Below are 26,241 nucleotides of genomic sequence, written 5' to 3'. Positions count from 1 at the left end.
ACTAATACTCTACAAAATAAATGCTCCTCAATGCTGATTGTGGACAAAATTTTAAAAAAACCCCATAGTATTACTTCGCTTTTCATGTATTTGAGTAGTGTAAGTCTTCCCTTTCATGGCAAATTATCAGTCAGCCTTCTCTGCTCCTCAGAGGTACAAGGGACTAAAAATTCTAAAAAATGCAGCAGAGGCAAACTCAGTTAATCTTGGTACTCCTCTGATCTTCATCAGTGGTATCTGAATAGCCCTCAAAATTAAATTTGTTGATATTTAAGAAAAAAACCAATTTTTTAACAGATGACCAACTGAAAGACAGAACAATTTAGCTCAAGGCATGAAGTTTCAAACAGGAGTCTAATCTCATCTCTCAAGCACCAGATCACAGCCCTTTATCACTACAGCAGTCTCTGGTTTTTTACAGCTCTTACTTTCAAAAAATTGCAATAGCTTCAGCATAATCGATCCTGATTTATGGTAAATGAAGGAAATAATCAAGCCAGGACAGATCGTGTGCCAAGTTCAAGTGACTACCCAAAGCCAACAAAAACCACCAAACCACTGGTCAAACCTTGGATTGAAATTTCTCTAACTTTAGACAACTAAGAAAGGTCCTTATTTATTAATGCTATATAAGGCCTGTTCCCATCAACACTGGGTTTTTTTGTTTGTTTTGGTTTTTTTTGGTTTTTTTTTTATCTTTACCTAAAATGGAGCTAGAGTGTAACAATGACTTAAATAAGATTGTGGGTATATGAAAAGCTGAACAAAACTATGTATTTTATTTTCAACAGGAACTTCCCAACAGCTATACAGTCAATGTGTCATGTGTTAAGGCCACATAATACTGTGGTACTCAGGTGCAGGAGACCTGTAGCCTCAATCAATCATTTCCAGTATTGTGATGAAATCTGGACTCCACTGGAATCTATAAAAGGTTGCACAGGCTCTTGATCATAATCGTGGACATGCTGAGTTCCAAACTGCCAATTTTATGTTTGGAAAACACAAGCAATAAAGCTCATCTATGTACAAGAAAACAGAAACATCACAGCAGACTAGAAAAACCCATTCAGCTGAGCCCCCTTTCAGAGGTGATCAATAACTATCCATTCCTTGATTAAGCCATGGTACTGGATTTTGGCAGTTCACACATCCATCACGGACAAAATGAACTGGTTAAACTTAAAGAGGTAGAGGTAAAGCTCAGCATTTTCACAACAAAAACCCTCTAGCTGTCTGCTGTAGAATGACTGAGAAGTTTGGGGTTATATTTGTCTTCTACTTCCTTTAATTTTATTCTCTGCATAGCCCCAACCAAGCTATATATCTGACACAGAGAGCAACATATATTGAGTACTGTGAAGAGAAGAACATAATTAATATTTGTTAAGTATTCTCATAGTGTGACATAAGCCAGCAGGGCACATGAAAGTTAGTAATACTCCATATAGAGTTTGAATACTGTGCAGGAAAGATGGCAAACAGCCACGGAATGAGCAATCAGTAACGAGAAAATCTCTGAGTAACCAACTCTGAAGTGAGCAGCATTCCTTCCATGCAAAGAGTCAGGAGTTCTAGAGATGGCAAAAAAAAAAAAAAAATGCAATCAATTAACACCATTATAATGCACCAAATACAGTTGGGCTGTAAGGATGGTCTCTGGAAACCGTAATTTGAGATTTTCTGTGCTAGCTTCTTCAACTTATTCTTCATCTAGAGTTCAGCTAACCTTACTGTTTTAGCAGAGGAAGACAAATACAAGGAAAAACAGGTAAACAAAAGAAAACAAAACAAACAAGGAAAAGACCCAAGCCCACCCCGTTAGCTGGGAATAGTTCTATTTGCAAGTACTTCAGAATCTACCACTAAACAATCAGGAAATCTTACAGAAAATCTTTATTATAGTCACTGTGTATCTGTCACATGTCCAATCTAGGAATAGCTACTGATGAGAGCAGAACAGAAAAGCACTCAAAAAGTAACTGTTCTGTAAAATTCGTGAATTCTAAAAAAATTGGGCATACTCATGTCTGGCTCTTTAAGTTTATTTCAGTTATTCAAAAGGGAAAATAAAGCTTGAATTACTGTAGCTCCTATGCACAGATAAAATGGATATTTTCTACCCACATCAGAAAACGAGAAGATTGAATTGCATTCAGTTATGAATTGGATTTGTTCTTCAATTAAAAGAGAAGAAAAATAAATCATTTTGAAGCTAAATGACAAACCAAAGGCTATTCCATTGTAATTTTGTCCAAAAGACAACTAAATTTGTTATTTCTTCAGCTCTTTGATCATTATGTTTAGCTTGTAAAGATGCCACTTACTACTGCAAATACTCCATTTCTGAACAGACTGGTATAATTTTTCCCAAAACTGAAATATAAACATTCAGCTGCAAGGCTACTTCGAACTCACACTGGGCACAACTGGACTTAAAAAGCAACAAAACTTTTAGATGCTCATTTAAAAAAAAGTAATTTAAAAGACTTTGAAGAAAGGAAAATTAGTAATTTTTCCAAATGAGCAGGATAACAATGAAAAAATAAATTGAATACTGTGTGATATTCCCAAATCCCAGTTATGGAAGTTTGTTCTTAAAATTAGACATACTCTACTATGTAGACATACAGGCACAAACTGTGAAAGAGAAATGTTTTACATTTAACACTTTTCAGAGATTACAGTTATTTCTGAGGGCCCCAACCCCAAAGCCCGTGTCATGGGAATGAACTCTGGCGCACGAAAAGCCACATTTCCTTCAGCATTGGTTTTGGCAAAGCAGCAATTTCCCAGAGCAGTGCTTGAGCTTAAAAAACAGTGTGGTAGCATCAAGCCTTACATCCCCATGGGTTCCCAAAATACACCAAGAGTCTGGCTACAAGGAGCTGCTCTGGCATCACAATTACAGACTATGGAATCCAGAGGAGACAAGTGTCACAGAGGACAGAACTCTTGCAGCCAACGTCATCTAATGGATTTTAGTACAAAATAAGTGTCATTGGAAATAATGCAGATCCCACATGCCTCAAAGATTTCTTTAAAATGCCATGCCCAAATTATTCCATGCAAACATTAACCAATTAACATGATGTCTGATATGCAGGTACACGAAATAGAGATTGCTTTGTTTCTTGAACTAATCTTCAGACAGTAAGAACCTTGATTCCAGAGTCTTTTTAGGCCTGGAACTGAAACACCATTCCAAAAGCAGAATGATTGCTGGAGAGAATTTAGAAAATACAAGCAAACACTACCCATTTTTCAGACTTGCGACTACACTGCAGAATTTTCCAACAACACTGGGGTTTAGTGCTCCTGTTCCAACATTCTCCTATTCCATTCAGCAACAGAGTTTGGACATTCAGCTCCAAAAAGAATTGAGGTGCTCCATGCCCATTCATAGCTGCAGCCTCTCCTCAAACAGGCAACACCAACAGTCCATCTGCATCATTTTGTGCCAAAACACAGAATTTCATTCTACTTAACACTCTGACCCCTCAGATGAAATACATCCAAGCAGCAGACCCAGAACCTGTGTTCTGAAATGGAAATGTAACAATTTACTGTCATTATAGGCTAGGGCTCCACATTAAAAGAACCCTGTTTATCCAACTGTCAGTATTCCACAGAACTGATTCCTTTGATTGCTTCCTAGACACTTTCCTCATGAAGCCAACAAATATAGACAGTGATTTATTTTCTAAAAACAAATGGTTATTTATCCATCTAAAGAGAACAGAAATAAATGGTTAAAGAGATAAAATAGCTAAGTATTAACAAGCAACACATATACTGTCCTATCCACAGAGAATATTTCCTCAAAGCTTGCATTATTTATCTTATAAACTAGAGGTCTGGATTCTGGCAACCAAACCACAGGGTCTCTCTAAAAACAGCCCAGCTTCCTCACTTTTGAGGCTGGAAGGTCAGAGGAGGAAGAGGTATGAGTGGAAGGAATGATTGCAATTCATTTTTTATTTTTTTTCTCCATTACCACCCTTCAGTTACAAAGCAATCTGTTACTCGGGGCATGACCAAAAAAAATGAGTATTAAAAAGAATTGACACCTGCTTATCTGGCCAACATTGAACAAAATGTCTATAAATGCTGCCTGATTTCTCCTGAAGTGAAAAATCAACTCTGCAGGACACAACACATCAGGCACTGGAAATCTCATACAAACATCTCCCATAATCTTCCCACCATCCCTCAGGTTGTAGAATTCTTCAGGCATATCTCCACAGACGATTTTAACTGCTATGCAGAGACAGCCCAATTCCCTCCAAAGGAGCTCAACACCACACTGAGCACAGCTGGGCACTTCTGAACTGACTTTTTCAAAGCAAAATGGGGTTCCCGTGGCCTTGGAGACCAGAGGGCAATTTTCTCCTATGTTTGCTGTCCCCAGGAAAAGTGCTGCATCTTCAGGTTCTTCATCCTGTTCCAGTATCTTCATTTCTCCTCACCTCCAGTACTCCTTCACTAAAAAAGGGGAGCCATACTGTTAAAGTTGATTAAAACCCAAGGCTTTCTTTTTAAATCTCCTCCTTCCAATTTTGTTCTTTCCATTCTCTTCTCAACCTATTTTCAATTCTCTTTTCTCATGAATGATACTCAGATCTCTCCTCCAACATAAAACCACAATATATTTTTAATTACAAGGGAAAGCTTAGACTGTTGACAAGCTGTGAGAAAAAGCAGCAAATCCAGGTATTAAATACTTTAAAGAAAAGAAGGGAAGAAAAAGCACATGAAGAGAAACAGGAGATAGGATGGAAGTACCTTATTTTGCTTTTTTTTCCCTAAAATATACTGTGTATAGGACTGAGGATCTCAAACTTAAGTGAGAATCATAAACAGCAGAGAAATATTTCCCTGTACAATCACTGCATAAGCAATTCTTTTGAGATTGGGGTTTTCTTCAAAATATAGAAAAGGAACCATGATGATCAGCCATCATGCTCAAGTTCAAGCAGAAAACAAGACCAGCCAATTGAACACAAATAATTAATACTCTTTATAGCAGAATATGTGGAGAAAGTTAATAATAAAATTACAACTAACTGTGTGCCCTTCCTCATGAAGTTCTTCACTTATTTTTTACTGCTGTTCATTATAATGGGGTTTTCCCCTCCCTCTTTTTCATACTTTTCTTAAATGGCTGGCTGCATATATTTAATTGTATATTCCTCAGGGCAGGGACTATTTCCTTAATTGTCTGTAAAGTCCAGTGCTATAAACAATGGTCCTATGCAATGCTAAGAAATAAAAAGTGAGTAATGTTTCGTTGAGAAAGAGTCATGCATTAATTATGTAAGATAATCTGGAAAACACAGAACTAAGGAAAAAAACATGTTCTGAATCCATAACTTTTAAGCATCACTACCCAATGAATGATTTATGATATTACTTTTCAGTATTATATTTAATTTCTCTTGGAGTATTTAAAAAACATCTGCTCCAAAAGTTAGCAAATGGGTATTGTTTACTCAGAAATTCTACAGGGTGCAACCCCTTCCACACTGTCAGTTAAACACACAATATTTTAAATACACATTATGGAGCCAACTGTTGAAGCAGCCTCTTATAATGCAAAGAATATTCTACATATTAAATTATACATGGAAAATACTGTTCAGGAGTTATAACATATAAAGCACAGATTCTAAATTCAGTATTTAATAGGTATGCAATTAAAAAAAAATTCATTTTTATTACTTTCTGAACTAATTTCATGTCCTAAATTGACATTGCTGCAGACTTATACAAGCACAGAAGCTACTAAAATTGGTATAACTTTAAAACCAGAAGCAAATTTTTATTACTGAACTATGTCCCTGAAAATGGGGTTGAATATAAAAACAATGACACTGAATCTGAAGAGCATAAATACTCTGTCTTAATAACTTTTAAAATCTGTTCTCTAATCTTGACTGAGGTTTGAAAGTAGCAAGTCTGTATTTTTCCAGTGTAAATGTTGTGCAAAAGCTTTACAAACATAGATCTAAATCTGCAATTGCCATTACTAAAATAAATGAAAAATCTATAAGCAGCAGTGAAACCGGCATGCAAATAAAAGAACTGTCAAGACATATACTGCCTAAAAATAAGCTTACAATAACTATTTTAAAGACTGTGTGTGGTCTTACCCATATATTTTGGCAAGATGCACTTTCTCCAACCACAGCTAGATTCATCCAAAAGCAGTGGCACTGGAGAGTCTCTGTCTCACCTGTCAAACTTGAAGAACGTTGTTCAGCAGACCACCATGAGTCCATGGATAGGATCCACAGCACTACAGCAGCTGTTCTTGATAAGTGTTCTCTAACTAGAGAGGCAAGCGCTTCAAAAACGTTCTGTAAGAGGATCGCCCTTCATATACAAGCATTTAAAAACAAACAGAAACAAGAATATATCCAGTACAAGACTTTCAAGACATTTGTGGCACAGCATCAGTGACCTCATATGCATCTCTGTCCGATATTTGGAAATATTCACAGAAGATTTGATCTATTAAATTTATCTTAGAATTTAACCTGTTTATTTACCTCTCACAAACTGCTATGCTGTTCAAATTGCAGGCAATCAAATAAAATAACTGGAACTCCTAAATCTTCAGGGTTGAGGAAAGTGAATTTTCCTCTTTTCAGTTCCATTCCCACAAATGACATGGAAAATTTTCACACCAAGCTACAGAGAGATTAAAGTGGGAAGGAGAGGTAAAAGGCTGCTTGGCTACAGTAAATGTAAGAGTCAGTGAAAATGGGATGAAGCGTGAAAAGTTGCAAGTTTTAAAATTACCTAAGGGGATATTTTGCCGATCAGAAAAACTAAGAAGAGAATTTATCTGAATTCTGTTTGTATAAAATAACTTTGACTGTTACTAGAAGGCACATAATCATTAATTTCCAGAGAAATATGAATATTTTCTAAAAATAGGTCACTGCTTTTAACTGCTGAGATCTGCTCTGGTTTAACTACTAGTAGCATTGTATCCTAGAAGCAGGAAAGGCTCTAGAGAGATTACTTTCACTTTTCCCTAGATATATTTAGTGTACTAACTAGCATAGTTAGGATATTATTTTTCTTTGGTTTTGTCAGTAGCATGTTTGAAATAAATTTTATTAAGTGGTAGTGTATGTAACATTGCATTGTGGGTAGCAGTTTCCTGCCTTAACCTAGCCACATCCTCAGCTGTTATATGAGACAAGTTTCCCATATTTTCTGCAAGTTGACTTTAAAAAAAAAAAAAAAAAAGAAAAAAAATACAGACAGGAGAAAATAACTAGGAGGTTAGGATGATCTTAAGCACCATATATTGACTGTTCAGAATGGATGCATCTAATCAAAACTGACTTTTTCTCAGTTGCTGTACAGTCTACAAAATCTAGGAACACAAGGAAAATAATGCTTGTCAAAAAAAGCCTGAGCAGGAAGAATCAAGATGAGACACATCTGATCATTAAGATGCAGCCCCTTATTCAAAGCCTGATCAGGGATTAGATTATTTCACTGGAGAATACCTTTGCTATGATATGAAGAAGTCAGAGAAGCAGCAACTCAAAGTGAACGAAAACAATTTTTGACTACTTGCTATGCCACGATGTACTCACTGGTTAAGAGATGACCATCTTTTTAATTAAAACAACAGTTCAGTTTAAGGTTTAATGTGATCTTCAGTAGCCTGATTGCACTGTAGAAAAAACAGACAACACTTATTTACCCTAGAAAGGTAACAGTACTTTTTCCCCCTCTACATTAATGGTCCCAGACACCATCCACTTCAAACCATATATTACCTAGGGAAAGGCAGCAGTAACACTCAGATGCTCACTGCTACTCTTGCAATAAGTACCATTTTAAAATGAAGGAATGCTGAAATACCCTTGCTGTTGCAATTTTTTTTAATCAACTGGAAGTTTTAGTCTTTGCTTTAAAAGATTAGTTACCAACATACTCTACTCTTGCAGAGATGGTGGAAATGAGAAGTCTACAAAATACCGAAGTCTAACAACAGAAGTTTCCCAAAACGTGCAAGTATTTGAACACTAACGGTATTTTACATGTACTGGCTGTGAACGTACAGAAAACACAATTTTCTTCCTCTAAACATTGCATTTACTCTTCAATTTGAAAAACACAACCATGGAAAGAGGTTTCACTTAAAGAAAAAAACGTGCTCTAGTAGAAACAGATACACTAACAACACCTACAGTGAATACCTGCATCTGAGGAAACGGCACCAGGACTTTCTGAATTATAAAAATCAGCATCTTGGTATTGTATGTATTGTAAAACTTGTAATGAAATGCAACCTAACAAATTTGTCATCACGCTGCGCTAAGCAGAGTATTTATATCATTCCAGTTGTAGCATAGAAGCAAACATTTAAGTACAAATAAACTTTCAGCAGGGCATCACACTGTTTATACACTGGATGAACTTTTGAGTGACATAAGGCAAAATGTTTGGAAATAGAGCATAGCCTGAAAGTTCCAAAACACGTTTAAAGAACAGTGGAAGATGTAATTATCTTTTAGTGTTGCATTACAATTGACTTTTAGATTTCATTTGTCATCAAAGATCAAGCTCAAAGTTTACCAGAGAAATGCCTTAGCATAATACTTCCTTTGTAAGTGTAATTGGGACTCAAAGCATCCCCTGTGGAACTCAGAAGTGAACTTCCATTTTTGTAGCTCTACCTTTAAACAAGAGCCTGTCAAGCATTAGTCTACAATCAAGACACTGATTTACACAGTGGATTTTCAGGATTCTTGCATCTGCGTCATCAGAAGTGCAAACTATACCAAAAGAAACCAGCAGTTTCACAGGTATTTGGTCTCAAAGTTTTGCTTTTTAATGTTTCTATATTTAAAAAGCCCTGCATTTTCATCAGTGACAGTTTTTTACAAACTACATCTCTATTACTCAGCTAGAGTATTTGCTTTTTTGTTTTTAATGGCTTTTGCTTTATTAGATGAAGACTTCTTTGTAGTGCTCTTGTTTTGAACAGGTGAAAAAGTAAAAAAAAAAAAACACTTAAAGGTATCATATCAAAGCACAGCAAGAAAATTAGAGAATAGCTCTGCATACACAAGTGAAAGCATCAAAAAGCCATTCTGGAGAAAGCGTGAGAACAGCCTTTCAATGCAATAAATTTTTATATTCAGACATCTGCAGGAAGCTCAATATTCTAATACTAAAGATATGACTAAAAATAAAGTGCAGAGTTTTGAAAATCAAACAACTTTTTTTTCGTATCAATGGAAATAAGTATTTAAGGTCAAGACAACAGTTCTCTATTATTTAAAAATACTGCACATACCTGCCATCAAATAGAAGTTGATCAATATATTCAATGTTTAACTGTAGTTGAAAACTTTAAACTTTAAATTAATAGTTTCTTAAACAAGAGGCAGCACTTCCAAAAGCTTTTGCTGCATCATAAAGTTGATTAAAACTTTAATGCATACAAATATAATCTGCATATGAAAATATTAGTATTCTTTTCCATTATTTTTATATCCTTAGGATTTTTTCATTGATGCTCTTAACCATAGAGAGTAAACAATAATAAAGCAATTCATGAGTAGGAGAATTAAATATCACTCTTATTTTTAAGTGGAATGGGTTTTTTGTAGCACATTGCTTTTTCATTTTATAGTAGAATTCTCTAAGTTTGGCAACATGTAATAAGTCTCCAAGTATTGAATGAAAACCAATGCAATTTACCCCTCAATAATTATTATGAAAGAAGTTTTTATGAAGGTCTATGATTTTTTTATAATTATGTAACAGAAATCAAAACAATCTATTTTTTACTGAAAAATCCTCTCATTTGTCTCATCCCCAAAAAAACAGAGAACCTGGTTTCCACCCACACCTCCAGCTATTCGTATCACAAAATTCCTGGCCAATTTCTAACCAAGAAAGTTCACCACAAAGAGGAAAATAAAAAAGGACGGATGGCAGCATCAAAGAGATGTAATTTATTTTACAAATAAAAGCTAAACGATATCTAGAAAATGTTTTACATTATTCTTATGCTCCCCCCAAAAAATGACCAAAAAAAAAAAATTTAAATTCATTCAGCTAAAACCTAAAATTACAGTGCATCTGTGGTACAATCAGGATAATATGAAAAGTTCTAGATATAATGTCCAAAGAGGCAAAAAATGAGATACTTTCTCAAAGATGTTTCCAATTTCGTTCTGAATCTGAGTGAGCAAATCAAGACTACTAATACACACTGTCTGTGCACATTATTCCTTACTACACACAGCATTTTGCAATTTATTTCAAAGCCTCTATTATAAACAAAAAAATACTGCTTTTGTTAACCCACTCTGTACCAGTACAGTCAGGGCTTATGTTACACAATCAAAGTCTAAGTTACAATACATTAAGTATATAAAAAAATATCACACACACATGCACACAGATGATATTAAGTATTTGAGCCTTACATATGAATCAAATATATGTTTCATTTTAAAACTAAGTGTTAACATTAACTGATGAATGAAGTTATTTATAGTCTCCCCAAAAGTTTAAGACTGTTCTATTTCCCTTAAACACCACAACTACAATAAGGAATTAATGTAAGCACAACCAAACCCTCACAACACTCCCAGCTCACTCTGTTACACAACATCCACATTAAATCCTCCCAATGCCGGTGTTCCAAAGCATCACTCCCAGGCTGCAGCACACAACCAGTTATGATATCCAAATGACATATTTTGCCCCAAATATAAAAGAAACATAATTGCCTGTAATTTGCATCACATAAAACTGCCAAGTAGTTTTGAAGGCATGCAAAGCGAGGCAGACATGATTTAAGATTTGCAAAGGAATCCCCAGACTAACACTTCTGTGACAGCCAATTACAGTGAAAAACACAACCCCAACAAGCAGCCTGCTACTAGACCTTAGGAAAGGTAAAGTTTCTTACAATGAGTTACAGATTCACAAGTATAAGACGACAAGGAGAAAAAGTAAAACAGAAGGAATCCAGCCACCCAGCAAATATGAAGCAGACCCAAGATCGTGATACAATCCAAAGATGTAAATTATTGTAAATCATCACTGTTGTTCAGAATTTCACACAGCCACTTGTGCCAATTTTGCTCACTTTTCCACAGACACAATAATAAAGGAGGGAGAAGGAATGGGAGGAGAAAAAAAAAAAAAAAAAGAAAAAAAAAAAAAAGGAGGGGGAAGAAGAGTGGGGGGAACCTGAACTGAGAGTACAAATAAAGTTCTGCTGTCCATATGCTTTAACTGTACAGAAGTTTGGGCTCTTACAGCATTCTGTACTCTCTCCAAAGCCTCATGAGTCACAAAAATTAAAAAGCTATGTCCCTCTGAATGCCAGGAAGGGCCTTACACCAGCCTTTTGTCAAGATATTAAAAAAAAAAATTAAAAAAATTAAAAAGGGAAAAAAAAAAAGAAAAGGAAAAAAAAAAAAGGAGAGAGAGAGAAAGAAAAAGCCACAGTGTAGGCAGTCCTACTTGGAGTCCTCTGATGTCACAGCCACATGACTCGCTCGCTCCAGTAACAGTGCTTGCAAAAAAAAGGAGTTTTAAAGCTTTTGCTTTTTTGGATTGTGTGAATGCTTCATTCGCCTCACAAACAACCACAGAACCACAAGTGCGGTGCAAACTTTCTCCAGGAGGACAGAAAGGAGTCTCTGGTTTTTAAATGGTTAATCTCCGCAGGTCACTACCAGCCACTGAGACCAACAGAGTCAGTAAGTGCTCTCTAACCACAGTCTATGCAGTAATAGTAGGTCCTTCAAATATTTGCTCATTCTCTTTTTTTTTGTTTTGTTGCCTTCCTTTTCACATGTTACCAGCACTACACAATTTTTTGACAGAGAAAAAACCAACTATAGAGTCTTTGCAATCCAGGGACACAGTAAAACTAAAACAAGGTTTGGCTATGGTTTGTGTTTTCAGTTTGAGGATCCAAGAAGTATTTGCACCAGAAGGTGAAAGCTCTGCGTGAACCAAGAGGGACTATGGCATCAAACAGCCTGTTCAGTTCAGTGACACCATGTCAGCAAAACTTCTTTTGGGGTAAGTGCTGCAATATTTGAGCTTCTGTTTTTCGCTGTTGAGAATTTTCTTACTTTGAACAATACTGGTTGTAGTTATCTAAGCAAAAAAATGCTGAATGGGATGTTAGAATGTTGAAATAGTATACCTGGTTGTTTGGGTTTTATTTGGGGGGGGGGGGGAAGTAACTCTAAATAGCTTCTGCAGATATAAGAACAAATTTGTTAGCTGGCAAGCTGCGCAAAGGGAAGTTGGTGGTTCAGTCCTTAGAGTTTGACAGGAGGTGTGCTCAGCTGTCACTAGGATCAAGGTGTAGCTGCACGAATTTCAAAGAGCCTAATGGGATCTAGCAAAATGTTTAATATTATCTTAGGGCAAAAGATAAATTAGTGAGTTAATAAACAGAAGCTCAGAAAATCTCATTAAGAACTCTGGCAACACTTTTAGATATATCCACTATGAGTGGTTAACAAAAGATACTGTAAAAGACTTAAATCACAGGGTTCAGACTGCTTGCTCTCTAAACCTGATGAAAATTAGTAGTGTACAGCATACTGCAGCCTATCCTACCCAAAACTGCCCTATCATTGTTCCAGGCATCTTATTTTTACACATATATCTCAGATGAAGTTATCAGTGTAAATCTGCAGTTTTCTAGTCCTCAGTTGCCCTCATTTCACAGCAAAGCTTGTTTGATAATATATTCAATTGTAAAAGCAAATTCTTCTCATTACACTTATTATGAACAAGGCAAAACATTCATGCATGAAAATATTAAGCTATGAAATAAAAAATACATGATCTAACATGCTGCTGAATTTAAAGTTTAATTCAAAGTGGGATGCAAAAAACTCTGTAGAAGAGCACTGCCAAATATTTACTTCAATATTCTGAACTGTAAACACAGATTCCTTTAAGAAATCATATATGTATATACTGAAGTAATTATTTATGTGCACTGTACATATAAATGCTCATAAAAACTCATAAATACACTATAAAATTGCACCTCTATCTTTGCTTACTTTGAAAAGCTTCATCCTCTCAGAGACTTAAAATCAGTAGAGAGCGACTTACAAATACTAAAAAGAATCAAATACGACTTTAACTGATTTATCTGCAAGTAAAATGAAGTTATATTTTAAAGTGTACTGGAAAATGCTTTATTATCATCACACTTGATGAACTGTAAGAAGTACAGTAACGAATTTTTTTCAAAGCATCTTTTACTGAGGCAGCTCAAACAGACTAACTGAAAATTCTGAAAGCTTTAGTGAAAAAAAAAAAAAAAAAGGTGAAAACTTACAAGATTTTCTTAATGGTGTCCGTCATGTTGAAATTATGTTGGGACCGTAGCTAAACCTATTTCTTTCCCTCCCTTGCCCCTGTTCTATGAAAAACAACAATGCCAGAAGCATTTCCAGTACATACATCCCCATTATTGTAGTGACTGGGGTGCCTTTTACCCCTCCTACTTCACACACTTTGACTGGTTCCCAGTTAAGCTCATGAAGCTCTGAGACCGGGTATAGGAACAGAAATGAAGAAATTGCTTCTTGCAGGAGGGTGACCAATTTAATATATGACCTGTAGATACCAGATGAGATAACATGACCTGTGGCTGGTCATGCAGCTGTAATACCCTGAATATTGAGCTAAAATGCAAACACAGACCCGCCAAAGCAGCTTTTCTACCCAAACTGGTGTCTGAGCAAAGCACAGCAGAAGCATAGCCAGACCACATTATCCCAGTGTTTACAACAGGAAATACAGTTTACATGTATAGGGACTTTCTTCTGCTTTTACTTCCAAAAGAGATTAGAAGAAATTTAGTTGGCTAAAATTATCAAAACACCAAGTCTGACTGCTTAATTCACCTACTTCTGATAATTCCTAAAGCCACTGGGAAATACTGTGATACTGTGCTTAATACTTTTCCTGAACTTCACTAAATAGGGTTAGATACCTGAATTTCACTTTGGACACAAACAATAGATGCAAGGAACTACAAAATCTCATCAGCTCCGTCAATGTGTAAGCAGTGTAACCTGAGCTAAAACCAAATTTTGGAAAACCCACTTTTATAAAAAGGAGGCAGAATTTATTGTTAAAAAAAAAAAAAAGCCAGAATACCCAAGCTGCTCATGAATTTGCCGTTCAATGATGCAGCAGCACCTCAGAATGCACGATCTTTCTTTCTGTACTATCCTTCTCTTCCCATCTCTACCTTCTTCCTTTTCATGACTGTTGAGTTTAATTGTTTCTCTTCAAGACTGAACTGATGAAACATAATGACAAGTCATAACAGGGCAGGAAAACAGAGCTATGATTAACCGGCATGGCTGCTAATCTGTGCCATTAACCATATTCCTGAAAGCTTTTATTCCACTCATTTTTGTCTGGTTTTGACTTCATATGAAAGGGAAATACAAGAGTAGCAAACTGGAAGGATCCTTTCCTTGTTCATGCAAACACATATATTCCTTTCCAATTTAGTACATTTTAATTAACTACATTCTGGGTTTCACATCCAGATTTTCTCTACCTTGTGCCACTTATTCACAGGTTTTGACTGCATCAAGCCTGTGTAAACCTTCTCAGGCTTTTAAACGGGATTCATTTCATCCAGCAAAGGCTATTATATTTACATCCATAACATTTGAAGGGGGGAAAAAAGGCTCAAAATAAACACTATAAAAAAAAAAAAAAAACAGACAGCATATTTGGAATAAAATTTGGAAAACATTGTTTACTCAAAGTATTTAAGAGACTGAGAACGTTCACAAATGCCTCCGAAAACAATTACAATTTTGAAATAGTAAAAGGCATCTTCAACTATATTTTGTGCATCTTCAGAGGAAGAATCCAATGACAGAAAGAAAACATGATCCCTGTTTAGCTGATAATTCAATCAATTATTTCACACGTAATTTCTGGAAGCTGATCCCAATGGAGATGTAGTAAATCTAAAGTCTTCAAGTTCCGCTTATATTAAAATACTCCTCAATATCTTCATCAAAAAATGACAAGCCTTTTGTAAATTTCAATTCTTTTGCTTTACTGTTTGGTAGGGAATCTTAAAGGGTTTGTTTCATTTTAATTAGGAGACTGGTAAGAGAGAAACAAATCCTTTTTCATTATCTGTGTATAGAAAGCAGTTTTCTGTATGTTCCAGCTCTGCTTAATGTATTCATACTATTGTGAATGTTAAGCAAAATCTCAGGAATCACTGCTATTTGCATAAAATATAATTTAAAATACCAGGATAAAAAAAAAAATACTGAAAACTATGCAGGAATGAGTATTCTCACATGCATTAAAAAAGCTGCAGCTTCGCATGGAGGCTGCCGTTATCCGAAAGCCCCAAACCCTGCAGGATTGCTCTTCATCACTTACAAGGTCTGCAGGCAGCAAATTCACTGATCTGTTTAATTAGCTTCCTCAAATGAACTATTAATAGCCAACATTGCTTAAATCAACTACACCGATGTTAAATTCAGTAAGATCAAAATGTTCTAGTTTGTCAGGAGAATATCAGAGTATCTGGTGGTTAAATAAACTGGGAGAGGAAAAAAATCCTATCTCATTAGGGGCACTAAGATTTTATCAAACATACAGGATTAATCTCTATTGAATAGGACCATTCACAAATCAAAACTCACTCCACTTCAATACTTTCATGCAGTGCTAATCAATTACAACCTTTTCTAGTTATTCAAAATCCATGTGCTTTTAATTTTATTCACTGGTGGTCTAAAATATAGTATTCAGGCCAAGCGAAGTCATTCTGTGTTGCAACTTTGCTTTTTTTCAATAAATATTCATCTAGAGGTTTTCTTAGAGAGAACTGCTCATATGAAGACTGTGGTAATATTTTTATACTGTACCTCCTTGTTGAAGCAAAAGGTTAGGGGTTACCTAAATACCTCAACTGTATATACAAAAAAAGGAAAAGGTAAGTATTCACATGAAAAATCCAAAGGGACTATATTATTTATTTTTGCATTTCCTATGATTAATGATGCACCAGTGCATACTTGAAAACTGAAGTCAAAATAGGGTAACACCTCAAATTCCTTTACAAACTGTACAAATATCAAACTTCCATGCTGTATTAACTACTCTACCAGAAATATTTAAAGGCTCAGCCACCCCACATTAAGAGTATAACAATAATACTGAAATTCCTCTCAAGCTGTGTGATTTCTTGGTCATGGTCAGACTAATATTAATCTTAAAATTGCACCTTATAACTTAATTTTCCCAACTGCTTTCAGAAGAGACTTGTACTTTTTAATGAGTAACAAGAAGCTCAGAACAGCCACAAGTAACTAACAAACGTCTAATACTGCACCCATTAAAGTAAAAAGGGGAAAAAAAAAGCTAACAATTCTGGCAAGAGATGCTAACTAGACAGTGCAGACAGTTCAAGAGAGACAGATAATAACTGTGTTTATGTACTGTCACACCTTGTGGCAGACACCATCAACGAACAACATGAATAACAACTAAGAAATACTTGCTGGAACTCTAACAATGCAAAAAGCTGAAGCTAAAAGCAGAATCTGGCATTATTTTATGCTCAAGTCCAGTACAATTCTGTGGAAATTGAAGCAGAGAGGGAAGGGAGGAATTATCCTGTGCTTGCCAAGCTGCAAAGGTGCAGCGTTGCTCTGCCTGAAAACCACAGGAGCCAAGAGCAGCTGTCACTGCTGGGCACCTCCTGAAAATCAGACTATTTGCATGTTTCCCTCTATGTACCCAATAAAAATCAACATTGTGTGTTGTAGGGGAAGGAGCTGGTTCTGAAAACTCATTAAATACACTCCATTAATAAGAATTACAATAAATTGCCATGTTTAATATGCCCTAGAGTATATAATACTTTAATTAAGTCAGCCTCAAGATAAATAGTGAGTTTAAGATGGTAAAACCTGAAGCATTTTGGGGTCTTAAATTCAGCACTGGGAGAATCCAAGTTTCATACAAGCAGTTGAGAAACTGCAACAAGAAAACATACAACTGCTATTTTCAAGATAAAAAATTAATTTGCCTAAATGGAATAAATGCAATATATATTCTGATAGGCATACACAGAAGCAAATAAATAGATGGTGTGCCACTTCAACAAGATTTTGCCAGACTTAGGAATTATCCACAGATTTTGATGCAGAGACAAAAGTCCCCCACAAAACATCTATCTCTTCCACCACAGAACCCCCACAAATACCTATTCCTATCAACAAAATTAATTTGTGCTCATATTACATACAATAGCTTTCATTTCTATTAGATATATTCATTCCAAACTGCCTTCTAAATTCTTAAGGGAAACAGACTAAGGAGGTCTATCTTCTGCTCTCAGGTGTTTTTGTTTTTAAGTTAATAAAGCCTAAATCTAAGAGCACGTTTCCTTACATAAACATGCTCTCTTCTACAAATAAATATAAGACCTGCCACTTAACATACTGAAAAGCACACCCTAAAGAGAATATTTTAAAGATGAGCATAAAGACAAAATAAAGTCAGGTTACTGTATCATAAAGCAGTTTAACACTTCCAATTGAAAAAAAAAAAAATCCATTATTCATGCATCTGTTTCCTGTATATATTTTTTATTCTGCTTGTTACCATACTGTGTACTGTTCTAGCCTTCTTTGTGTAGCTTTAAGTTTCCTATTTCATGTAGGAACTTGCCCCAGGAGGGAAAACTCCATAGGTTTTCTCCTGACTCTCTTGAACTGCTGAAGTCATTTTAATCAGAGCAATTAAATTATTTTGCACAACCTACTCCTTATTAAATGTTTTTATTTATAAAAGTTAATTTTAGAACAGCAAAAGATTAAAGCAAAAAGGCTACATTCTCCTTTAAGTACATAGGATGCTTTAAAAAGTAAGTATTTTTGTACATTATCTATTGTATGCACAATAGTTTTCCTTAATATTTTTTCATCTCCAATAAAACCACCTTTATTTTTACAGCAAAGGGTAGAAACAGTTTCTTCTGCTGTCTGTCTCTTAAAAATGCCATATTCATTAAGGTCAGGCAGTTCTGGAATTATCAACAGTTTTAAGTTTTAATTTGTTATAGCTAAAAACCCCATGGTAAAATTTTTTGGCAGGAATGCATTCAAATATGATTACTATATTTCTAATAGACAGCTTATTTTACATATTATATTTCCTCTGAATTGCTAGCATTTCATAATGAATTAAAATTTATTATCATTCATTTTCTTGATTAAGGAAAGTTAAAAGCTGATGACCTTACATACATTTATTTTCCCCAGAATTTATTTGAACCGTAAGTGTGCCAAACCATTGTTTACTCATCCCTCATGGTCAGATATCTTAGATCTAAATCTACTCTGTGGTTTACTAAAACAGAAAGACAGAGCCACTGCCAGTTACATAATATAATACTGTTCAGAGGAACAGGATCCGGCCTTGATCACAATGAAAATTAACACTAATGAGATGCATTTGCATCTATATGCACAGACACACATGTTCATCAAGCACCATATACTGGATGCAGTGGCTCTGCTGGAACAAATCAGAGCAGGGGGATGTTACAAGTCATTAGTCATTACTGAACTGAATTTCTCAGTCAGACACATTTAATATATTTGACTCTATACACACAAGCAAAAGAAAGGGTTGCCTATGATTTCATTAAGAAAAAGTAATATAGATAAATAATTACACCTAAGTACATTGACTACAGATAGTGTTAATCCCTCAAAAGACCTGTAATTCATATAAATACAAATCAGAAAAGACAGAGTTAAAAACACACAATATTTTAATGTATCTGTGTGTGGTATTAGAACAGGGTATTCTTTCTTTTAAGAAATGTTAATGAGCTGTGTATGTGCAAACACACACATGTATACAGTTCAAGCCTCTAATTCCTACTAACTTACACTTCTAAAATTGTGAAATTCAAGTTTAAGAAGTCGAACTAGCAATAGCATAAAGTTAGAAAACTTCTCTATTGGTACAATATTTTCCACCCTAGCACTGAAGCCATAAAGGATAATGTGCTACTGCATTCAGATTTGCCAGCAGTACCCCAAGAACATTTGCCACTCTTCACATATCTTGCTAACATGCCGTGGAGGAACTTGCCAGGGTCCTGTACTAATATTTGTTAAAAACTTTGTTTATTAATGCTACCACAGTTTTCTAGATATATTTTAAGTGTTAGTGCTTGTAGTGAAATAACAAATGCCAGAAGTACTGATTTTAGAATACTTGGTAAAAATTATGAGACAGACATGTCTGGTGTCAGTCCCTTCGTACCCTCTTACTCCTTCCCATAGTTCAATGACGAGAGAAACTGCTTTTGTGGGCATCAGACTGGCCACTCTTAACTCACCTCAACCTTCAAAGCTAAAACACATTTTAGCCAAAGCAGTCTTATTTGTAGCTGGTGTTTTTGACACAGTGCAATATATTTCCACTGAAGGGGCTCACAAAAAAACAGCACAACCACATTGACATGGAAAGATCCCTGATACAAACGCAGAGTTGTTCTTCCAAGAGCTGATAATCATCCTCAACTGCATTTTTGTAACAATATAATACATTAAAAATTTACTATGAGTACAAATTTTAATCTAGAATCAGCAAGAATAATTTTACATGAATTAAAATGGATTCAATGAGAATTAAAAGGCATTTTAAGATACAACTTAAAAAAACGATGTTGAGGACCGTAGTGTCAGAATTTGCTATTTTCATTTAACACGTCTCCAAAAGCCTTTCAGGTGAGCCATAACACTGAACCCCCGTGATATTTATGTCCTTGCAGCATTTTCTGTATAAATTCCAGGAGTAACTTTCACTCAAACGCATCATCTATTCACCTTTAAATAGAAAGCTTTTAGGGAAAAAAGTGTCATATTTGTTCTGTAACACTGAAGGGACACATCTGTTCTAGCTTAGTGACTCAATATTAACAAGAGTTTGATGAATTAATTCTACCAGCTATTGTACAATACTCGAGCACAGGAGCAGCTTTGTACTTACAGAGTACTTAGAGCCTGCAGTATATTTATTTCCTAACACAATCTGCAAAACTTATTTCCTCTAAGTAAGACCATCCATATAAATTCACACTAAGAGAGTTTATCATCTGCATTTTTCCAATCAGTGGTATCAAAGTTTAACTCCACTGCATTTGGGTATTTGTGGAATAACCAATCCATAACAATGAATGGTTTCTTTAAAACTGACAGGACCAGAAAGCAGCAACTATTTACTTAGGCGCCGTACCTTAGTGTACACCAGTAAAAATGTTCTCTTTTCCCAAAAGGATTTTCTGCAAAAAGGGCATTCACTTTGCTTCCTTCCCACCCCTCTTACATCCAACTCTGTACAATCAAAACTAAGTGCTATATTTTTCTTGCTATTCAGTATATTTTTATTTCCCCCCTTTTTGATTAAACGGCATAAACAGAAAAACTAAAATTCACAAGTTACACTCTTTTTATTTTATTAAAGAAATCAACATTCAGAAAAAGTGCAGTCATTTCTGGATAAAAAAATAGCATCTAAGTAACAAAAAAAATTAATTTGGCATTAAATGGGAAGAAAGTTATCTTCCACAGTGCAAATCATTTTCATACTGGAGCTAAAACAGTTTCATTCTAGTGCACCACTGTGCATTGCATATGCAAATGCTAGAACAACTTTTAATTTCAGAGCGTTTCAGGAATAGGACCTAAAATCATGCTCTGTTATTCTGGGTGGCAATTAACTCAGCCATGACCTTGTAATAATTTGGAGTTCTATGCTCATTAAAGTAAAATTTTAATATTACCTTTAAAAGCAAAAGCAAAATCTTAATTACAGCTGAGCAAACTGTGTATTAATCCATCTTAAAAGAAATGAAGACTTGAGCTTGCCCAGATAAAAAGATTAATTATAATAATACTCATTAGGTACAAAATAAAGGCTTGAAAAAGTGTAATTTTATTAATTTGAATTATAATAATAATTTACTAACTATTTTCAAGGCACATGTGTAGTGCACATGTGTAAAATCTACTCGAGGGAGCCAGCTCACATAGACACACACACGAGCTGGAATGTTCCAATTCCGATCAAAGATGCATGTAGCTGGATGTGCGGTTAATTCACTGATCAAATTTTCACAACTGAAAAACATCTTGAGACAAAGTCCCAGTTACCAGTAGTGTCAGCTCTGTGCCTTATCATCAGAGTTACTCTTCACAATTTCACATTTTATGATATAATTCAAAAATAATATAGTCTCTTGCACACTTTAAAAAAATATTAAAAAGGAAGAAGCAAAGATAAAAAGGCACTGGTTTTAGCTCCAGCATTCTTAAAGGGCACAGTGAGACTGAGAGAAATAAATTTAAAATACCCATAAGAATCTGAACTCTAATCTTAGTGACATGTTCTTACAGTAAGCTTGTGCTCCATAAAACCTATATAAAAATGTCAGGAGCATAGATGCATAGCACATGCACTCACCGTAAGACACAAATCTGCCCTGTAACAATAATATACAGTAGCTCTTCAACCTGCCTGAAAGATTTTAAAATGCACTGTATCTATAAAAGCAGTCTACTGTCAGACTTCAGCTCTGTCTACTAAATCAACCAGATGTATGGAATAAACACTATTTAATAGCTACTAAATTTTTATCAGCTTTGTATAAAGTTAGACAAATTTGAAGTAACAGTTTGAAGTCTTCTACTATTACATTTCATAATCTTTCTCATTGAACTGGCTAAATACAGTAAATATACATCATATAATGGCTATTCCCCTTCAGCAGATATGCATAAAAGAATAATCTAAACAAACTAAAAAAGATACTTAAATGGGCAGCAATTTTACTAGTCTTAACACTGATTTAAAAGATGTCTCTTTCTCTTCTTTACATACCTGGTTGTTACCAATTACTGACGTGTCTTCACCCCTTCTTGTTGCAAAACTTCCTTTAAAACTTACAGCATACACAGCACAACATTTGAGACCTCTACACATAAAAATGCTCTTTTTTTTCAGTAGCAAAGAAAATCTGAAGGTTTTTTTAGGCTGACGATATCTTCACATAGAAACACAGAACGTCTGCAGACAGTAAGAAGCCTTTAGTAAGCCTTTTTGCTGCACCATAATAATCTGATCCAGAAATTCAAGGGTACCTTAAACAACGGGCTACCTGTTCTAGCCATGCTTAGGAATGTGGCCAAATCATTTTTATTGATTTAACCTTTATAGGAATGCTACATATCCTCAGAGCAAAACATTTCTAATGCATTTATAATATGATATACCTCTGAGAAGCTATGAAAAAAAAAAAATCTTGTGACATAGGCTAGCCCCCCTCCACTATTCTGTTTTTCCCAAATTAGTAATCAATAGACATTCAAGTGTTAGGATATTTTCTGAGTTTACATATGTCTGTATTCATAGGATGAAGCCAGAAACTAACACAGAGGACAAGACTAATATCTGACCTGTCTTTGTTTAAGAAATAAGAACTGGTGAACTGATAGCCAAGACTCTAAATACTCCTTTCATTCTAGAGTTACACATCAATCATGTTACCTGCAAACATATCAAGTTAAAACTTCCAGAATTTACAGTCCTTTTTTGAATAAACTGAGCAGCATGTTAGTTATGTTCAGAGAGCTTACAGAAGGTGGTTTGTGTATCTCACTAGAATTCTTAAAGAAGTATTTCTCAAATTCCCTCTTCATCAGAAATCTGTTTCATACACATATTAAACCAGTATTTTTCAATGCCAGATCCATATTCTATTATTTTGAAGCTCAGGTTGGAAAATATAGTGTATTTTAGTATTTGCTAGTTCTGGAATGTTACAAACCACACTTGAGCATTACCAGGAGTCACTTGTTTTTCAGAAAGTAAACTGTTCCGAGCTGCTTATTATGGTAAACTTCAGTGTAAAGAAGAAGTGAATACAGTGACTGAAGAGTCAGTCAAACAACAGCAATATATTTATGTTACAAAACACATTTATTACACTCCTCATAAAGAAAATTATGTGAGAAGTGTTTGGTTAAAAAAAAAAAACAAACAAAAAAAACTCAAGCAGAAACAAACAGAAATAGCTTCTAGCATGAAATTCTAGTATGTTATTCTTCACAACAGCAAGAACCCCAGCCAGGCACAGTTTCAGCAGGCAATATGCTGTAACACAAATCACCAAGTTTAGGAAGATTCAGTTCCACATTTTTTCTGGAAACAGCCATGTCCAGACATCACTGATATACTCCCTCATCTATGAAAAAATATGAATCAATCCTACAAAGAAAGAAAAAAACAATACTTTGTGAGAAGGACTAAGGTGGACAATTTAGCACAAAAAGTACTAGTATCAAAGCTGTGAACTGTAATTAATGTATGGCATATGGAAAAAAACATATATCTGCCATTTCTCACAGATTGGTTTTGTGTCTTCTCAATAAAAGTTTGGCTTTTGATTATTACATCACTAATTTGATTGCAAAGTTTTACATCACTGTTTGTTTCTTCATCCACTTTTTCTAAGAAATATTCTAAAGATTAATCCATATTCAAAACACACAACAACCACACATAAAATATCCCCTGGCATGAGCCTTACACTTCCTTAACCAGATGAAATCAAGCTTTTAATGTGAGGTGCAGCAGTGATTTCTCCAAGGGCAGAGCAGTTCTACTTTCATTCACGGTGCACATGATGAACTGAGCAGGTAAGTGCCTGCATTCATGCAAACCCAGTTTGCTTTGTACTACCATAGCCTGAGAGAATTTAAGCAGTGACCACACACAGATCAGGGACAATATCCATAAATAATTAATAACTAACTCCAGACCAGATCCCAGAAAGTTCATTGATGCATGTCAGATCACACTTACTTGATCTCAGCTTCATTACATGTAGAATAACAGTTCATGAAGCATGAGGAAAACACAAAAACTTACAGATTCTAGAATAATAAAAAAACCCTGTCGGATGATACACATCCCAACATCTTTGTCACTAACCTAGTGCCCAGAGCTGTATTCCTCTTCCACTGGCACCTTACAGAACTATTGTCAGTAGCTTTTGTGGTGTACCTTAAGGAAGGACCCAGGTAATGCTGAAAAGCAGTGCAGTATGTTAGAAATGCAAATGTTTACAGACAGTGATGATGGAAGAAGGCCTAGCTAAATGCAGTTACACCAATACAATATTTATAGTAGCACACTTCTTTTTATAACGTAATAGATACATTTGTACAAGAGGGTTTATTAGCGGAGTTATTCTAACAAACAATAACATCTTTTGATGCTACAGAAAAGCTGCTCTGTGCTAGCATGTGAGAAAGGTCAGATGGTGGAAAACTTACCTCATACTCTTAACCTGTAAACCCTTTCCTTTCCTGACTACTAACAAATGTCCTAGCAGGGGAGATGCACAGCTTTTCCAAGAACTCATGCAGGGAACCTTTCGCTCTGTTCCAATGGAACAGAATTTGTACACGTTCACCTCAGGAGCGCTGCCTTCCATGGCAGCTCTCTGAGTAACTCTGTCTACACAGGTCTGCCACAGAAAAATTGCCTCCAGATTTTCACTTCATTACAGTTTTATATATACACAAGCATATATCCATATACATCTGTAAAAAGCAGCAAACTTGACTACTCCAATCTGCATGCTATTAGAGAAGCAACTGTGATACTTCAGGAACCTCTAACTTGATTTCAGTGTTTGGAATAAGGGAAAACAAAGTCAGGAGACAGCAGCCTCTGGGAACATATTTTGCGAGACTGTTTCATAAGGGACTCCAGCAGGAAAACTGAACACATAGGAAAAGGTAGTTTTGACTAGGATTATGCATCACAGAGAAGAGCATCAGAAAATACTTGTCCTTGATAATATGCACAGAGGCTCAGGGATGGCAGGAACACTAAGGCTCAGGCAATGCACACGTTTTGTCAATGTGTAATTCATGTAACACAGCTTGTTTTCATGGCAACTCTAATGCTTCTTCCACGTTTCCTTGTAAATTTGTTCGGCTTAAAGATTCTCATACATTTCGGAATGGTAAAAGTAGTAGGAGAATGTCATTTCACAGCCAAATATTTGACTCTAGCAAACTTTTAGCACTCTGCCATTCATCTCTCATGCTTCTGATCCTCTCAGTCTCAGGTCTTGAAAATATGGAACATAGGTCTGGTCCCATTTTCAAATGCCAGTTCTTGGCCATTGGTCTTCTCTTTCAAGGGTGCTTCTCAGCATCACCACACTTATCTACTGTCCCACTATCTCATCCATTTTCTGATAGAACAGGGCACAGCTCCCCCAAGAAGCTGATTGAAAACTCACCCAAAGCTCTTGTAATGACAATAGATATGATTCTTCTACTTTCAAAAATCATCAAAAAGAATATGAGCACCTTGCTAAAAATTTTGCAACTGTCTAATTTTTACATGGCAATGGTTATCTAGTATGGCTTTTAAAGTTCCTGGTCCCACATGGAAGCAAGAGCCACCTGAAAATCGTAGACATCTTAAGAACAAACCTTGAATCCCTCACTTCTTTTACAGGAATTCTGAACATTATGGTTTTGTCATACATTTGTTCAGTGCCTACCACAAAATACTGATCCATAGGTGTGACCTTTGTAAGAAAACACAGATTAGTCACAACAGCAGAACGTTTACAAACAGCATCATCAGTTCAGTCTTGCAGAGTATGTGTTTATTCTAGCCCCAAAGTAAAGTTGTCTCCAAGGTTAACTTATTTTGATGTATCATTGGGAAAACTGTTCTTAAAAAAATAAATATTAAAAAGTCATACTTATGACTCACAACATCAGGACTTGGTAATTTTGGTTCTTGCTGGGAAAACGCTTAGCAAATATTGTCAGCAAAACGCTTCCATTTTCTTTGTGTAAGCATATTTTAAATCTGAAAAAAAGCAATGCTAACAATTGTGCCATCACCAAATATAGCTGCTCCCTATTTTGGGTTGGAACTTAAAGGTATTTCAACTAGAAAACTGGTTTTGGCTGCAACTAAAAATTTAAAAAAATTCAAAGCATTTAAAAAACCTCACCAACTGCCTTGGTTATAGCAACAGCACCATACAGGATCCTGAACAAAAGGAGCTGATCACTGTGTCCTTTCTCAGCCAGCTTCTGA

At 35.4% G+C, this 26,241-nt stretch overlaps 2 protein-coding genes across 8 annotated transcripts in view; one reads left to right on the top strand and one right to left on the bottom strand.

Moving 5' to 3' along the window:
• The window catches only part of SUPT3H (SPT3 homolog, SAGA and STAGA complex component), a 255,169-nt gene that overhangs the window by 204,036 nt on the left and 24,892 nt on the right, over nucleotides 1-26,241 (bottom strand). The window contains exon 1 of one of the 6 annotated variants that reach the window (XM_018921758.3): nucleotides 13,370-13,455. The exons of the other annotated variants lie outside the window; for them this stretch is intronic. Within the exon in view, the coding sequence (XP_018777303.1) occupies nucleotides 13,370-13,395 (26 nt within the window). The 5' untranslated portion in view covers nucleotides 13,396-13,455. Of the gene's footprint in view, nucleotides 1-13,369; nucleotides 13,456-26,241 lie in introns of those variants that run through there. 6 annotated transcript variants of the gene reach the window in all.
• RUNX2 (RUNX family transcription factor 2) overlaps nucleotides 11,619-26,241 on the top strand; it is a 217,863-nt gene continuing 203,240 nt past the window's right edge. For both annotated transcript variants that reach the window (XM_050973026.1, XM_050973032.1), the window contains exons 1-2: nucleotides 11,619-11,756; nucleotides 11,965-12,084. In XM_050973026.1, the coding sequence (XP_050828983.1) occupies nucleotides 12,027-12,084 (58 nt within the window). In that variant the 5' untranslated portion in view covers nucleotides 11,619-11,756; nucleotides 11,965-12,026. The remainder of the gene's footprint in view (nucleotides 11,757-11,964; nucleotides 12,085-26,241) is intronic.

Source organism: Serinus canaria, chromosome 3 (genome assembly GCF_022539315.1).
Source record: "Serinus canaria isolate serCan28SL12 chromosome 3, serCan2020, whole genome shotgun sequence".
NCBI lineage: Eukaryota > Metazoa > Chordata > Aves > Passeriformes > Fringillidae > Serinus > Serinus canaria.
The sequence above is the reverse complement of the archived record's forward strand: the minus strand, read 5'-3'. Positions and strand labels throughout refer to the sequence as shown.